The following is an 18,230-nucleotide window of genomic DNA, read 5'->3' as shown; positions in this document are numbered from 1 at the left end:
GATGACATCAATAAATAATGCCAATGTGTCTGTTACTACAATATTTTAAAGAAAAGAGAACAAGAAAAACAACTCCCACTGGAGGAGAGGGCTGCGCAGCTCCAAATGGCATGATAATCTTTTAAACCAATTACATATATGTAGGGAGGGGAAGAGTGTGGCAAAATATCAGAGATGCTGTTCATAAGGGAATTATCTCTAGATGGATATGAAACAGGGCTTGACATGTTCTCTGAACATTTGACGTAATTTTCAAGCTTTGAGCATAAACTGCATTCCTTTTTCCTCAATATCACCTTCCACATGAACTATAATAAAACAAAGGACACAACATGATATTCCCTCATTTTCCGTTGTCCCTCTTTATCGTATGCCCTTTTATTCTCTTCCTCTTCTTGCTCTTTCCCAGCTGCTTATTTTTAAAATAACAGCTGCACAGAACTATAAAGAACTGGACACATCCTCCTGTGTTATCTCTCACCTGATGTAGCTTAAGTGACATCCGTATTCCAGGAACCACTACTTTCCTCAGCAATTCCATGTCAGCAAAGATCCATTCATCTCTAATTGAAGATATACGGAAGTCGCCCTTAAATAGGGCATGCAGGCCATACAAGAAGGATTCCAGATTACTGGTGAGGGCGGGGGGAAGGAAAAGAAAACAGCCCAAATATTAATAGAAATACAAACATATCCACGATTATCATCACTGACAAGAGCAGAAAATACTGAGCTGTACAAAAATGCACATATTCTTCTCCATAAATATAATTTACGGGATAAGACGGGGAGTACAGAACATAGGAGTAAGGATGTGTGTGTAAGCAAAGCTTGGACACTAGATGTTTATGTGCACTGAAAGCTAATAAATAAACCGTACACACAATAGTCTATTTACACAGACTAAAGTAAAAGGAACGCTATGAGGAAAGCCTGACTTTATTATGAAGATTTTAGAGAACACTTTTCAGGGAAAACAACACCAAATGGATCAGTTAAGGAGACAATGTAGCTTCAGTTGTGCATGCTTTAGTACAAAATAAAAATTTTGACAACTTTGTCATACTCAAAGGCATCGTTTCCTTTTACTAAGCTAACTTAGAAATGAAAGATCAAATACGCTATGATCACTCTTTCCACTGCCTATCTGCAAGACTTTCAGGGGACAATTGGATCATACTTATAAGAATTAGTCAACAGTTTCCCTGAAAGCAAAATAGAACAGGTTTTACAGTCAGCACCCAGCTGACCAAGAGCTTCCGCACCCAATTATGCTTCTCTATTTTCTTTTTAAACCATCACCTTGTGATTTCTCGAAATGTACAACTACATTTTACATGGGCTTTCTAAAGTAAGTTGAGGCTGTCGGTCTGCAAGAAAAAGATTGCCATATGATGACAGAGTTGAGCTGGAAGAGATTTGTAGAAAACAGCTGCTTGCCACAGAGCCAGCTAAACTGTGAAACTTACACACAATGATCTGATCTAACTTGTACCACGACATGTGTGTTCTTCATTTTAAGAAACTGTCCTCCTCTTCCCCGTTTCCATACAGGGCACGTACTTGGGAGAAGCATATGGAGCTTACTTTTAGAACCCAGCCAGTTTCGATCAGTTACAACTGGTCCTTAACTCATACCAGAATTCTCATCTTGCATTAGTTCACTAAAACAAAACGCTCAAATTCAAGTTCTCCCTCATTTGCTGTTCTTTGGTTACATTTCACTGGCTGATAACAAAGGCAAGTTACATACCTGTCCAGTTTAAGGAAAGATAATACTTAATATCTTTTGTGAAGAGGTACTCATTTAATACCTAACCTAGGAACCCAGAGGGATTTTGAGGAAGGGAAGCTTACAACATTTTATTACCTTGACATATGATGTGAAGCTGTTCCCAACGCTCTCCGCCCCAGAACACACAGTCCATAACACAATGTCACCAAGGGCGAGTCTTTACTTGCATCCAGTGGCTTGTAATAAGAGAAAAAAGAAAAAAAAAAAAAAGAAAAAAGAAAAAAGAAATAGTCAGGTGAACAAAGTAAAAGAATAGCCACAGAAAAGCTGTTCTGCCAGGAGTAAAAAGACCCAAACACATGGAAAGGTACACAAACTCAAGTGTTATGTATGGACCTACCACACCTGTTACTCTTGCTCAGACTTTCAATAGGAATTTTTTTTTTTTTAAAGGTTTTGCAAGTACATAGAACACTTGCAGAGGCAGACACACACATACTGTGTTTGAAATAAGACAACTAGCTTAGTTGTCTTAACAGTTGCATGCAATATTCCTTATGGATACTATGTATCCTGTATGCAAACTGTCGAATAGCAAAATTATGGGGTTAAGACAGGAATAGTCCCCCTCAGGAAGTTTGCCAATGACACCAAGCTGTGTGGTTCGGTTGATACGCTGGAGGGAAGGGATGCCATCCAGAGGGACCTTGACACGCTTGAGAGTTGAGCCAATGCCAACCACATGAAGTTCAACCAAGCCAAGTGTAAGGTCCTACACCTGGGTCGGGGCAATCCCAGGCACAGCTACAGGTTGGGCGGAGAAGAGATTCAGAGCAGCCCTGCAGAGAAGGACTTGGGGGTGTTGGTTGACGAGAAGCTTAACATGAGCCGGCAGTGTGCGCTTGCAGCCCAGAAAGCCAACCATATCCTGGGCTGCATCAAAAGAAGCGTGACCAGCAGGTCGAAGGAGGTGATCCTGCCCCTCTACTCTGCTCTCGTGAGACCTCACTTGGAGTATTGTGTACAGTTCTGGTGTCCTCGACATAAGAACAGGGAGCTGTCAGAGCGAGTCCAGAGGAGGGCCACGAGGATGATAAGAGGGCTGGAGCACCTCTTGTATGAAGACAGGCTGAGAAAGTTGTGGCTGTTCAGCCTGGAGAAGAGAAGGCTTCATGGAGACCTCATAGCAGCCTTCCAGTATCTGAAGGGGGCCTATAAGGATGCTGGGGACGGAGACTCTTCATCAGGGAATGTAGTGGTAGGACAAGGGGTAACGGGTTCAAACTTAAACAGGGGAAGTTCAGGTAAGGAAGAAGTTCTTTACTGTGAGGGTGGTGAGGCACTGGAATGGGTTGCCCGAAGAAGTTGTAAATGCTCCATCCCTGGCAGTGTTCAAGGCCAGGATGGACAGAGCCTTGGGTGACATGGTCTAGTGTGTGGCATTCCTGCCCATGGCAGGAGGGGTTGGAACTAGATAATTTTAAGGTCCTTTCCAACCCTAACCATTCTGTGATTCTATGATAATTTTAGTCAATAAAGTGGATTTTCACATTCTGGTTAAGAGTATATAATTCTGAGTTTTCAGGAAACTTCCCTGGCCTACAAGCTTTATTCGGGGAGAACTCAGCTAAAAGCCAGAAGTAACTGTATAGGGTATATAATGCCCTAGATAATAGTAGCATTCATTAAGTGATTAAACATGATTTTCAATATGACACAAAATATTTCACAAGATTGTGACTTAGAAGGAAGCAATTTTCTTCAGCTATTGTTTGTCATGTGACTGCAGAACACTAAGTCTCACACCTGTTAGAACAGGCTTCTAATTAATCTTTTACCTCCTAAGTAAAACTGAACTCTTAAGTCTCAGATCCTTCTCAGATCCTGAATTCCAATTATCTTCCTGTCCCTTTAATCTCATTATTCTCAAAGGCAACACTACTTTGACTAGACCACATACAGGTTTTTGCACACAGTAAGAAGTCACAGCACTCCTCTACAAATGTACTAATGTTTCTACTTAAAAGGTGGAAAGATTTGGAGAGAGGAAAAGGGTAAATATGGGATGATCATTTTCACAAGCCAAAAATTCCAGTGGTCCAAAGGAACAGTATAGTATGACCACTAAGAAAAAAGTGGTCACTCTTCTAAGCTGGCAACAGGTAACTGATTGGAGTGGGTGTTGTTCTGGTTTGGGGCTTAAGTTAGGGTTGATTTGTAAACACTTGATATCCAAGCACAAAACATCAATTCTATAAAGATACCCTTTTGTGGGTAGATAAATGCCTGACTAAGATTCAAGCTGGTAAATAAAAATTCATTAATGAACAGGTTAAATCATAGACTACTTACAGAATTTATTTAAATTCACATCTCAAGAGCAGAAGAGCAGAAGAGCAGAACCAGTAAACTATAAATTAATATTCAATTATAAATCTTATTTTAAAAAAGCAGTATTTAACAGTCTGTAGGTCAAACCAACAGACGTGTGCTTTCCTCACATGTCCATACTTACCTTTTCTCTTCGAGAGCAACAATATTCTATCCAGTTCAAATATATCATACAGAAACTCTCTCTTGAGATCCCTGCTAGACGGTGGTCATAATCCTCATCAATATTGGGGTTAAATGTTGGGTCTACATCAACGTAATTGCGGTCTGTGCACAACCGCAGTCCTTCCTGCATTGTCTCATTAGCTAACCATTCCTCTAGCTTGGGGGATGTTGTGACATAATAGATGATTCCCTGAAACAGCAGTAGTTAAAAATATGAGTCAGTATTGCAATAAAGTGCCAGCAATCTCTATTGTTTCAACTAATTTGCATTATTTTCTTGGTAATGAACAAACCTGATACACAGTAGCATTTATTTAGCTCATAGATGCAGCAAATTTACACACAAAACACAATACAGGTTCGTATACAGACACGTTATTCAAAGACTGTTGAGATTTCTGAAGCATGCACTGAAGGAATAAGGAAAGGAAAAAAGGATGGGACAGGACTCTCACTGTAATTTTGCAGAAAAACAAATACATAGGAATTTTTATCTTAGTTAACATGGAGGCTTAGATATTGAATTTCTAAATAATTCAAAGGCTAAGTAAATGACAAGACAGTTTCAACATCCTCATGCTTGGAGAGAGGGGAGGAAGAATGCGAACACAACTTGTGTGTGAATAAGTATCTTGGAAATATTTCAACCTGAAAATTTTCAGCTCTCAAAGACAGTAGCTTATGAAAGATCTCAATTAGTAAAACTGATTATCTGAAGGCATCTGAAGCCTGGAGTCTCTTACAATTCTAGGACAGGGATTTTTTGTGTTTAAAAAAAGAAAGAGAAAAAATTGTTTTGGACAGCTTTTAAAGACCAAAGAAGCTTGGCCTTCTCCAAGAAAAAACACACTATTTAACTTCTCTTAACTATTTACAACACAGCTATTATGTTTGGGTAACAGCTTTCAAGTTGCTACTGCAGCTTCAGCTAGAAAGACTATTGGGTCATCGTCCTGCTCATGCACCAGACTATCAAGTAATCACCAGTACAGCAAACTCTGCTCTCCTTTGATGAAGATATTCATACATCCATAATATGTATCACATTCTGTGATCCTTACATGAAAGGCATTGGAAGTTCAAGACATTAAGCAGTTTCCAGGTGTAACCCAGCCTACCTTCCCCAAGGGTTGTACTGATCTGAATCATACCTTCACATAGTAAGTGGTGAGAATTTTACGGAGATCAAAGACTTGAAGCATGGAAGCTGCACTGTTGTCTGTGATGCTGTAACCCTCCAGAACATACTTTGTCACAAGCACTTCCCAAGCCAGCCAACGCTGCCCAAAGGCAGCATTAAAGGAAAGCATGTGAGGAAGGTGGCCTGGTTCACAGCAACAAAAACCTTCATCTTCCTCTACACCTTCAGTGATGGCCTCTACTTCTCGTTGCTGGCAATAAGTTCCTTAGGAGAAAGCAGAAAGAAGAAAGAGTTGAACACCTTATGATTGATTTAATGTTGACATGTGTTTAAAAGTGTTTAAAATCCAACCCATCTCCAGTTATGTTTCTGTAGCATCAAGTGATCTATCTGCCATTAAACACAAGATTCGGATAGCTTGCTTAATCACTCTAGGATCAGATTTTTGTTAGGGGTATCTAAGAATCAATTACGGTAGCCATGTTGCACTAAAACTGAAAGAGAGACTTAGCATCAACTCTGCAAGAGCAAGCCAGTTTTCCCCTCACAAAAGACCGGGGCATGAAGAAGCCCTACAGCCCCTTTTCAAAGCAATTTCTTTACAGGGTAGAACTGCAAATAAGCTAAGTTTCCAAAGCAGAACTCCACTTTTTAATACAGACAGCTAAGGAAAGTAACACACTCACCTCTGAATTCAAGCCCCCTCAGCTGGAAGGTGACCAAGCCATTTCCTATCTCTATAAGGTGTACTAGTGCATTGAGGTAGTCAGAGGCTAGGATGAAGCAGTCCCCAGTACTATAGTTTCCCCACCGACCCAACAACAAGTCTCCACACAGGCTGTGCTGAAGGGAACGGGTTAAATGTTCATAGAAGATTGAATTCAGGTTGTTATCATCTGAACCTGCAGGAAGATTGGATTTGGGTTATTATATGAACCTGCAGAAGAACATCAAGCTTGAATGTCAGGTATCACTTCACATTCCATCCTACACTTTTCTTAACAACAACATTGTTTCAAGGTCATTCTCCACACACACAAGCCCCCTAAGGGACAACTCCTCCAAGTGAATGGTAAATGACATTTAGTATTTTTGACCAGTTTTCTTCCCCTTAGTCACTCCTCCATTTTCCAAATTACTCCTCCAGTTCCACTCATGCATCTCCCATCAATCTATTCCACACAAAGGGGAAAAGCAAATGAGCACAGAAGTATCTCAGTAATGACTGTGTACTGGTCTCACCACCATGACATTGAGACTCCCTCGGGTAACATTCAGCTTTTTAAAATTACTTAAGAATAAAAAGCAAAACACCTTAATGCAGATGATTATATGTAAAGCAGTAAAGCAGAGACACAAAGGTAAGGGGAAGACAAGTTACAGGAGTGTCTAATGAATAAAGCAAGAATGAGATGATGGAGGAGAAAACAATAGAAAGAAAGGTTGGGCAGAGTTAGAGAAGATCAAAGGGCAAACTGATCATGAATCCTATAAAAGATCCTATAACACTCTTTCCCCTGCTCCCCTCCCCCCCCCCCAAAAACCAAACCCCAAAACCCCACCGCAACTGCTTCCCCAAAAAAAACCCCAACCCAAACCACAAAAAACCCAGACTATAGGAAAGGTACCTGGATTTCGATCTAGCTGTGAAGCCAGTCTTGTATTTGAGTGATCCACACGCTTTGTACTGAAAAATCATAAAATAAAGCATACTTAACACAAAATGTATTACTGTAAGAAAATCTAAGGGAAGAAATGACTAACAGAATAAAAACTGATAAAATATATTTCCATGAAAGTTCCAAACAGTTGTTTCAAAATAATTTTATATGCAAATTTGCTGCTCTTCTCATATGTAAAAGTATTTTCTGCCTTATGATCCAATACCTAATAAAGTTTGCCCACAGTAGGTAGCCATAGAATAATATTTAGCTTTAGATATATGTAGGATGTACATATATATATTTAGATAAATGAAGGTATTTTCTTAGATAAATATCATAAAGCTTTAGATGTGACAAACTTACAAATTAAAGCAGGACAGCTAACATTCCAGTAGACTTTACTGTAACGGCAATTTTCCGAAAATTATTTCATTGGCTGAACTTACAACTTAAAACTCTTTAACATAAGATTGGGAACACTGCATTTTAACTGTTCGAGTGTTAGAATGTTAAAAAAACAAAGCAGTGAAATGAAGAATTCTCCATAAATACCAGAACTATCCACTCATCTTGCTCTATGTTGTTTAACATTTCACTTATCTCCAACAATATTGGACTTCAGACAAAAACTACAGGGAGGTATAATCTGACACGAAAAATCTTTTACTACTGATCCCACCTTGATCGAAGATGATTTATTTTAAAGATTTTTATATTGAGGTTAACCTGTGAGATGAGCAATAATGAACACAGGTCAAATACATTTATGAACTGCCCCTCAAAACCTTCTTGTATATAAATTCACTTTTTTTACTTAAGAAGCTAACATTGCTAGTACAAAAACCAGCTCCTACAGCATTTCAGAAGCAAGTTTATTGAAAACTGTCAGTTCTATAAACGGGGGGGAGGGGAAGCAGCACTTGGAGAGGAAAAAGTAAAAAAGGCAAACACACTGCAACCCACCCCCCAAACCAAAACACCAACAAACACCCCAAACCAATACATTTAGCCAGAAAAACAAAAAGACAAAAAACTTTTAGGTTTTATTTCACCTACTTGTAGTCTCTTTCCCAGAATTTGACAGGCCTGGCATATGAAGTGATGAATATTGCACTTCCCAGAAAAGGATTCAGTGGAGTAGAGAAGAAAGCTGACACAGCTGCTTGGACAAACAACATTGCAGAATCTGTAGGATAACCAAATTAAGGAAAGCAAAGCAACAACTACTATTGTTCAAGCTCCTGTGATAGTACCCGAAATAGACAGCAACACCAATTAAGACCAAAACAATGTATCTAAGAACTTTTGTGCAACAAAGCACCTTTACACTATCTCCAGCAATAAGAGGATTTTGTTTTTAAAAAAAGAAATAGGTGAGAATTTGGCACTAGACACAGTGGTCATTCTCCTTCTCAAAATTTACAGACAATCCTAACTCAACACTCCATTCAAACCAGTCTACAGAAGCTTAAAATGCAAAACTAAGTAAACCCACAGTTAGTGACTCTTGAAAAAGGCAATGACTGTCTGAAGAAAAGCTGTGTCATTTTCAGAATGAAATAACTCTTGCTCCATGTTTCTTTTACATAAGAATTCTATTGCTACTCTGTAATTCATAGCATTGTAGCAAGGCAGAAAGCATGCACAGTTTTTCATACTCACTAAACAAACCTGTTCATTGAGTAGCTTTAGCCCGTAACACACAATTCATTATAATACAACATTCAGAAGTTAATAGTACACGACTTCAGGAAGAAGTCTGCATTTTCAAAGGATACGTGGCACAGCAAAGGGCTGGGCAAAAGCATGGAAGGCAGATCCCCATGTGATCTGCCAGGGAGCAATGTAGGTATATACAAATCTCAATTTATAAAAGAGTTCCCAAAGCTACAGGAGAAAAAAAGAAAAGAGAAGAATAATTTAGTGATTTGGCTAAGAATCAACATTCTTTGCAGTACACAAATATCCTGAGGATTTTACTGGTCACCTGAAAGTTCTTACTGGTCTAGCAGAAACCTTGAGACTTACAAAAACAATGTAATAAGAAAACAAGTATCATAACATGCACTTCATTGCTCTACTACCAGAAACTGATGAGATGTTTAGTAGGTCACATATGCTTTCTCAAGCAAAAGCAAGTGCTTTGGGAAGAGAAGTCTTAGCTGTCTCATAGCATATTGGTTACAGTACCAACAGGACTGATGATCTGGAAGATTACCTATCAGTTAGGGCTATCTGATTTCCCTTTTGGGTGACCTGAAACACCTAGAAAGAGAGAGTTAAAGTTACCTTGCTGAAGAGTATGGACATGAAGAAGAGATCTAGCAGCATGGTCTCAGTAAAACTTTTGTAATCAAAAGTAAAGAAGAGCACTGTGAAAATAACAGTGACATACTGGCACGTTGGGCTACTGAATGATGAACGCAGTAACTTCAAGCCAGCTATTGTGATCATTAAAGCACCCAACCTGTGTAAGAAATTCACACAAAACAGTTACTTATCTCCTGTTCAAAAGGGCTTTAAAGACCACCTAAATTGTTACTGTCATGCATTGCCAATCTCTTCAAACTCAAGGTTTAGATTTAGGTTTGCTTTTGGAGTTTTGCAGAGGGGTGGCTGGGTGGGGTTTAATTTGTTGGGTTTTTTTTAAGAAAACCTCAAATTATTTTTATTTAATGGCTACTATCCTAGTCTTTCCATCAGTATTCTCAAGCCAATCAATGTTCAAGGATTAGCATTATTTGTAAGTCTCACTAAATCAGGAGTTGAAATATCCTTGTACTCTGAAAAGTAAATCTGGTCTTTAATTTAGGTTATGAATATTAAGATGCAAAAATGCCAGTACTGCTCTAGATTAATCAGCAAGAGGATGTTAATGAACACTGGATTATCATTGTTTCCTCATGACTATACTGCTCTATCTTATATTAGGGGAACCACAACTTAATGATAAACTTAGTGATATTCTTTTTCAGAGATAGCAACTGACAGATCAAAGGGTTATAAAAATAATGTTAATGTAATGACAACATTCCTTCCAAAGGTCTTGTAGTGACAAAAGTAATGAACCCAAAGCACAAGTTTACTAGATCCAGGGATTATTAAACTTAAGAACAAACAACAGCACAAAACATCCCAAAACAAACCCACACTCAAAGAATCTCTCCCCTCCCCCCTGATATTCCATTTTGCTTCAAGATTTATTTTCTCTACAACACTTCTCTTCTTAATCAACAGAACTTCTAATCCAAAAAGAGCTATTTGGTCTCAGTTCTTGGAGGCAAAAAATGCAGGACCTATTATTGAACTCATTTGCTGAGACAGTCACATACTTGGGGGATTATAACTAAGGCTCAATTTAAGAGGCAGTATGCAATTCCATCTGGACATAGATGATACTCAGGGGCTGCAAGGCCTGGGGAGTTTCTTGATGAGAGCAGAAAGCTGTAGAGGGGCTGCAAACTGACATACCAACACAGGAAACATTACACAAGTCTTAAATTTACATCTGACAAGATACCAGAAGATATTGTTGCTATCTTGAACTTGCAGTCTTGATATTACAGACTCTGAAGATCAATAAGGAAATTCTGATATCACACTACTAGATAATTCTGCAACCTGCAATCTTTATAGTGTATGATATGAATTGGGTTTCTAGTTTAAGACTGTAATATTCCATTCAGTTTAAATCAGCAAGGTGACCTGGTTCTATAAGAGCTTTCAAATAAAGAAAAACATAATTCATTACCTTAAAGGCAATAGTATTAACTGTCTTCACACTGAGGCCAGAACTCACTATTTAATTTCCCACCACAGAAGACATACTCGGATTACTTGATAGCCTTTTCTACTTACTCAGTATCCAGTTTCTTTGGACTAGCAATATTCTTAGCGCTGCTACTAAGCTCATTAAGGACTATCAGTGGATAGATAATATTCTTCTCTATGAAAAGAAGCCAAATGTGAAGTTTCTCGAACCACATAACATGTGCAGCACCTATCAAGATATAGTAAAAAGAAGTCAGATAGCACTGTCAAATCCAGCTTAGATCAAGAATCTTTAATCTGTTAGCTGAGTAATTTGTGGAGCCAAACACTAACTGTATTTTCATACTGGACTTGCCTAAATTTATCTAACCAAAATAAAGAGACGCTCTTGCTAAGCCACTGTTGGTAGCCCCAGTAGAGTTTTTGCACTGTTACACAGCTATACAAAACGTATTACAGTTTGCAAGCTACCTGCTTTTTGCACATGGCAGGTCGCAAACTGGGTTGTCACCTCTTCAATAATTTCAACATTGATACTTAAGAACCTACTTGACATTATGCATTTTCTCATGCGAAAGGATGTTTTCCAACCATACTCAAACAAAAAGATTTCTGGTTTAATACTACAATATAGAAGAGTATATGTGACCTGCCAACACAAATGTCTGAGACTTCAGAACTTCTTTTAAACTTCTACAGTAATTGCAAAATACATAACAGGATTGCCATGTTTCAAAGCAATGCAAATGTAGATGATGAGAAAATTTATTTTACAAAGCGGAACAGACACAGACAACTGCACATGCCTAGATGAGCCCCAGCAAAAACTGAAGTTCCTTTTCTATGCCAGATGCCATAAGGACTACTAGTCATTGACATGGCATACATTCTCTTGAAGTTGCAGGGACCAAACTGGGAAGTGCTACAAAACTTATATTTAACATTACTGGATGCAACTTTCACCTTTCCTGAAAAGACCGATACATATGGCAATACTGAGGTCAAGTATCAGCAGAAGGGCACCAACTGCAGCTTCTATAGTTTCATAGATTAAAAAAAATAAAATCTAAGGCATACAATTATACAATTGCACTTTTCACTTCTTCCTCCAAGTAGTTTAGCATATTACAATTACTTGTGATAATTCTCTGCTTCTGAAAACAGCAGAACGTTCACTTTCTTTTCACTACTGAGTAACCTTGAAAACTGAAGAGAAAAATCAAAAATGGCTTCAGTTGTTTCTAAGTCATTTCTGATAGATATTTTTCCACCTCCTGTTAACAATAAAAACATCCCAACAGTGGAGACCCCACAATCTACTGTTACATTTACCCATACTGGAAAACTGATCAGCAGTATAACTACATATTTTCTGCAGCCTCCAGGGAAAGATTTCATGGAAATGTACACTTTAACACAAGGTGCAAGCATGTGTCTATGCAGATCAACCAGATCTGCAAGACCAAACCCTTCAAGTGTTTTTCAATTAGTAAGCCACTTGCACTACTTTCTGTTGTTATACATAACAATACCATTAAGAATCAAATGCGTGCAAAGATGAAGTCTCCAACAGCATTCACCATACCTAAACCTCAAAAACTTATGATCTTGAAATACTTAGTGAAAAACACCCTACCTTTATAAAAATTAAAGCAATCATTAGCACAGGCTTTGCAACTTGAGATTTTGAAGACTGTGCTTTAATGGACCTCCTCTGAGACAATGTTAGCACCTCTAATATATTATCAACATCAGTTAAGAGATACATAAAATATCACAGAATCAAAGCACAAGAAACTAAGACATTTCTAGATTAGATGTCATTAAACACTCCAGAGGTAAGAAGAATAAAGAACAGATTAAGTGCACGAACAGGTAACTTGAGTTGGTCAGTAACTACAGCAAGTACAAAAGAAGTGTCATGAATTATACTTACTTCGGACTTCAAACTGATAGTATTCCTTGGTTTTCAGCAGTGGGTGAGAAAAGCAATGCCAAGGAAGTTGCTTTCGGAGTTGAGGCAGAACATAATGGGTCACAAAGCCTACCGTACCCACCAATGCATAGAGAACATAACTTAAAATAGGCTAAAAAGAAGAATTGAAGAAATTAAGGTTTGTGGTTTATGAACAAAATCATACACTAATAATGTAATACCTTTTCCAGCACCTAGGCAGGTGCTCCTGGTAATAGTAAGTTGGTAACCTATTTGTTCATGAGTAGCTGTACTACCCACTTTCAAATATTTAGTGAAAATTTGTTCTCCAAGCATTTCCTATTTGATCTTAAAGTAAAAATAGTACACCAATCTTCCTTCATAGACCATTGCTTACGCCCCATCTGCATTTCATTTTATAAATGATAAACCTATTATCCTCTAAAGGCTGAACCCAAGTTACATTTTCATCTGCTGGATAAAAGGAAGTATAAGCCTGAGGAAAAACAAATCATTAATCTTCTAGTCTCTTGAGAAGGTGGTGAATAAGAAGCATCCCACCAAAGCCAAACTCTTCCACAGAAACCACAAAGTACTGCTATATTATAGTGGTATGAAGACTAGATTTCACAGTAACACTTCCTAGGCATCAACATTTCCTCTAAATTTCTTGATATATCATAACAAAATTAGGATTGTATTACTTTGCTATAAGCTCTTGATTCAGAAATTCTTTGAAGCCTAAGCCTATAGCACTGGTGAAGAGCACATAGCCAAGTTTTCCAAACATGGTAGAAAGCAACATTTGCGAGGAATGCTGAAGTCCAGCCATACAATAGAAGATATTTCCCTTTGAAAAAAGCTAGTACACCTGGTTAAATAGGACACTTCACCTGAAAACCTGAAGCTACCTAAACACATAGGCTTTTTAAAATTAGTTTCTTTAACTGCAGGTACCAGCAGGAGAGTAAAATCCTTCTAAAATACAAGCAGGAAACTTTCATTTGCCTGACAGAAGGCTGTTCATAAACTAACTGATAGTTCCATTACAGGAATACCAAAACAAGAAATTCAGTACCTGCAATGTTTCAGGCAAATGCCTTTACTTACGAACACAGGATCTGGTCCCATATTATCATTATCAAATAGGAGTCATACATACACATAAAAGTATCTGAAGCAGTAGTATTAGCTAGACTGATAAAAAACTCAAAGGCTCATTGAAGACCTGTAAATAACTACTCTAGTAAAGCAAGACTGCCCTATTCCATGGTCTACAAACATCCACATGAACATGCAATTGCCAAGTCAAGGTTCAGGCCCTCGACCTTGAAGAATCAAGCCTTTAGACTTTTAAGTTTCATTTTTCCTTACTCCCAAATGAACCTGACATGATTTAACTGAGATAGATGAAGCCAACGAGGACACTTTGTGTCAATGACTGAAATAAAAATCCGCAATGTAAGAAGAAACTAAGAAAAGAGCAGAAGAGTTTTTGAGCACATAAAACTGGAATGTGAAGATCTTCATGTACTTGTCACACTACATACTTAAAGACTATCTAAAACTAATCAGGAACCTAGTACACTACCAGAAAAAGCATTATATCACATTGGAGTATTTACATGTAGAAGACAAATGCCACACATGATGTAACACCTTACCTGTAAAACTGTAAATACTGTACTGACGTGAATTGCAAAATAGAGTACACCAATGACTATACACACAATCAGGTCAGACTGTAATCGTTCACTCTGCAGAGTCAAAACAAAAACAATTTTAGAAAATACCAGCTTTGTTTGAGTTCTTAAGATTCTTAATGCCCATCACAGTAACACTGAAAATGATTGAAGATTTTCTAATGATGCCAGTGTTAATTACTTCAATGGAATTTACCAGAAATTTCAGAAGATAAATCTTATGGCTAAGAGCATTAGTTCAAATGAGTTAAGTTGAAAGATGCACACTCAAAGTGGGGCAGGAAAAGTTAATACACTGAATATATTCTCTCTCTGATTCTGGACTGTGAGGTGGTATAAGGACCCCATCCCTTACAGCACTGACAAACAAGCTGGAAGGGCTAACTTAATTCCCCATTTATGATCCAAGAATTGCTGAGACTATGGGGCAACTGGGAGCTCTGGACACAGCTGCCTGGACAGAGCTAGCAACTAGGCGGAACAAATAGGATCTTTAACAAGTCCTCCTCCTCCTTTGCAGAAGGGTAAAGGATAGCTTTCGAATGAACCTGAGAAACGAGTCTGAATTTTCCATTACCCCTAAAAACCCAATACAAGCTCATGGCAATGGGCAAAAAATAACAAAATGTGTAAATGCCACGCTCAGTCACAAGGGGGCAATGTGTACTTAGGGTCACTCCAACTCAGAGTCTCCAAGTTTAGACATACTAAGCTTCTTAAGTCTTTTACTTGCTACTCCACTGTGTTAAGAATAGTGTTTCGGTATTACTTCCATAAATAGAGTGAATTTGTACTAAAAATTCCAAGTACATGCTAAAGTAAATGGAACAGGTTACATATGCTGCTTAAAAAAACCCTCCAAAACCAAAAAAACAACCAAACCAACACAAAACAAAAATCAAAACAAAAAAAAACAAACAAAAACCACCCAACAATCAACCCCCAAACAAATTACAAAAAAACCCCACACCACTTTAAACCATTTTTATTTTCTGCTTCTGGATCAGCAGGCACAAAGCTCTTGCTCGGAATTACTAGACATGCTGAGTTAATACAGTTTTGCCACCACTGACTCTCTCCCAGTAACTTCTGCACAAAAGCAAGTATCATTTATTATCAGTGAGCTACAAGAAAATCCTCTATGATACTTTACTGAATTCACACCAGGGAATTCCAATTCGTTCCTCCTTTTAAATAACTTAAATTGCAATATGATATTGTACTCTTAGTGTAGTACATTGGTTCATCTGCAGATTTAAAGGAAATGCTCTGATAGCCATTCTCAATCAACACCATGGTAACCAAGTATTGTTAGCTAAGATCCAGACTGATGCTATACAAGCCAACATATAGTAAATGCTTAGATTAAATTAAAAAAAAAAAAAAAAAAAAAAAAAAAAAAAGCCCACTTACCACAGAATTTCTAAGCTTTTCAGGTAAAGGATCTTTTACTTCAGACAGAGGATCCTCAGGGTTTTTGTCTTCAGAATTAGGAAAAAATTTTGATTGCACTAAAGAGCTTAAAGACATAAAAAACAACCCACTGAAAATCACGTATTGTTCTATGTGAAGAATATTTTAAACGAAGAACAGAGTCAAAACTTCTATTACAAGTTGATTACAAGAAGAAATAATCCTGGCCTATGAGTGCTTTCACATGGTTGAGAAAATTTACAAAGATGAGCTTTTAATTTTATAAAAGAATTAGTTCGCTGGTTGCATGCAATGACCACCCTTAAAGTTGAGCAGCCAGATGTTGTTCAAACAGCACTTTCTCCAGTACCAATGGAATAACTGAACACATACTGAATTTTAAGTACTTATGCAGCAAAACTTTAGTTCATAAATAACTGAAATGTAACTTGGTGCAAAGTTCAGAAGTGGTCTATTTGTCAACATCAACTAGAAAACCAAGAATTCCTTGGTTTAAATTCAAACTTCAACAGCAACAACAATAACAACAAAATCTATACTACCCTGATTAATTCCTGAATTATCTGTGCTGACCAAAGTACTAAATTCTTAGCAGACATTGCTGGTACAAAGGCCCCAAAACCTTATATTTAAGCTTTCAGAAGACCATATGCAGCAGTGCTAGCTGTACTTAAGCATCTTACAACCCCTCAATGGGATTTTTTCCTACAACACCCTGTGTGGTACAGAAATATGCATTACTTCGTTTTATGGACAGGAAGTTCACTACAGAATAAGACAGAGATCTTCAAAGGCAATACTGTAATACACTGCAATGCTTAACCATGCCACATCTGAACAGGTGAACCTGCAAGTGAAATAAGCATCCAGCCTATAGTACTTGGGAAAAAAAGAACAGGTATCTAGGGACAAGAACCTCATACCAACTGAGTAAAGTCACCTGAACTAAGAGTAACAGGACAAGGTTTAGTCGTCAATCCAAAGATAAGAATTCTCCTTCTTTGTGAACACTCACAAATCATTAATCTCACTATCTAATCCCTCACTATCTACCCCAGACTAGTGCTTATCAAATTCATCCAACATTACAGCTGAATTTAAATCCAAGTTCAAGCTCTGCCTAGTTCAAGTATGTGACTGAGCCTCTATTGGCTATTCTGTGGGAGGTGTTTCTCCTAGTGGAATTGTTTTGTTTTACACACATAATTATTAACTGAATCTCATGAGATCAATACTCCAACTCAGAGTAGCAACATGAATACATGTTTCCCCATGCTAGATCAGAATGCTCATCACCAAAACAGATCCTTATTGTTCTGCATCCAAGATGCAATTATTTGAACAAGTGCTCTGAGCACATTCAGAAAAGAACACAATAACGAATTGAGTGAGAGAAACATCCACAGGGACTTCATCTTAAACTAGTGCTTTGAGCACCTCTTTATATACAGAACTGGTACAGGTTGCTCATCACAAACATACCAGCAGAAAGATGGCACCTAAATGGCATTTTGGAGAACATCAGCAGGCAGTCAAATCAGATTTTGGAAAGTAGGTGATTTGCCAGAAGGCAAAGAAAGGTTGTCATTAGAGGAGGAAATAGGTGCAAAATTTGAGAACTTCTAACTACTGAATCAATCTCATACTATTTTTGATAACACTGTTGACTACTAGTTCAAACAGTACAGATATCTAACATTATAAACAACGTTCCCTTGCAACTTGTTTCTTCCCCTTCCCCTGTGAGGAAGGGACACAAACTGAGTCACTTACAAAAGTACAGAAGGGTCACTACTTTGTCTGCTGAGATGATATGATATTGCCACTAACAAACCACAAAATATGGAGAAGAGAACTGGAATATGCTGCCCATCCCAAGAATCCTGGAGACAGAAATGAAGTGTTAATAAAAAGGAGACGAAGTATACAACACTTATCTGATATGCAAGAATCACAAATATCATAGTAAAAGAATGAAAAAGTTAATTCAATTCCACAAAAATGAAATAGGCATTTCAGTACAGAAACACTGTTAAATATTTACCTAATTAGACATATTTACCTATGTCTAACTCCCTTAAGCCTACTGCATCTCAATCATTGAACAGTCATTCGTTTTCCTACCCCTTAGGAATAATTTCCTGCATTCCTTGAGACCACAGGTTTAGAGTTGCATTTAATCACTTAATTTTGGAGGTTACATGTTTTCACTCGGATTTTTTTTACCTAATGTGCTGGATTTCGATTAAACCAGTGATTTGTTTTCATGATCTATACTGGATCTGCAAAG

At 37.8% G+C, this 18,230-nt stretch overlaps 1 protein-coding gene across 9 annotated transcripts in view; it reads right to left on the bottom strand.

Annotated features, from left to right (window-relative positions):
• PCNX1 (pecanex 1) overlaps window positions 1–18,230 on the bottom strand; it is a 92,435-nt gene that overhangs the window by 15,843 nt on the left and 58,362 nt on the right. For all 9 annotated transcript variants that reach the window (XM_030481189.1, XM_030481190.1, XM_030481192.1 and 6 more), the window contains 14 exons: window positions 17,714–17,823; window positions 15,920–16,025; window positions 14,468–14,560; window positions 12,804–12,954; window positions 10,955–11,096; window positions 9,386–9,563; window positions 8,875–8,983; window positions 8,153–8,282; window positions 7,061–7,119; window positions 6,119–6,334; window positions 5,443–5,696; window positions 4,251–4,481; window positions 1,871–1,971; window positions 482–632 (listed from right to left, as the gene is read on the bottom strand). In XM_030481189.1, the coding sequence (XP_030337049.1) occupies window positions 482–632; window positions 1,871–1,971; window positions 4,251–4,481; window positions 5,443–5,696; window positions 6,119–6,334; window positions 7,061–7,119; window positions 8,153–8,282; window positions 8,875–8,983; window positions 9,386–9,563; window positions 10,955–11,096; window positions 12,804–12,954; window positions 14,468–14,560; window positions 15,920–16,025; window positions 17,714–17,823 (2,031 nt within the window). The remainder of the gene's footprint in view (window positions 1–481; window positions 633–1,870; window positions 1,972–4,250; window positions 4,482–5,442; window positions 5,697–6,118; window positions 6,335–7,060; window positions 7,120–8,152; window positions 8,283–8,874; window positions 8,984–9,385; window positions 9,564–10,954; window positions 11,097–12,803; window positions 12,955–14,467; window positions 14,561–15,919; window positions 16,026–17,713; window positions 17,824–18,230) is intronic.

Source organism: Strigops habroptila, chromosome 4, assembly GCF_004027225.2.
Source record: "Strigops habroptila isolate Jane chromosome 4, bStrHab1.2.pri, whole genome shotgun sequence".
Taxonomy (NCBI): Eukaryota; Metazoa; Chordata; class Aves; order Psittaciformes; family Psittacidae; genus Strigops; species Strigops habroptila.
The sequence above is the reverse complement of the archived record's forward strand: the minus strand, read 5'-3'. Positions and strand labels throughout refer to the sequence as shown.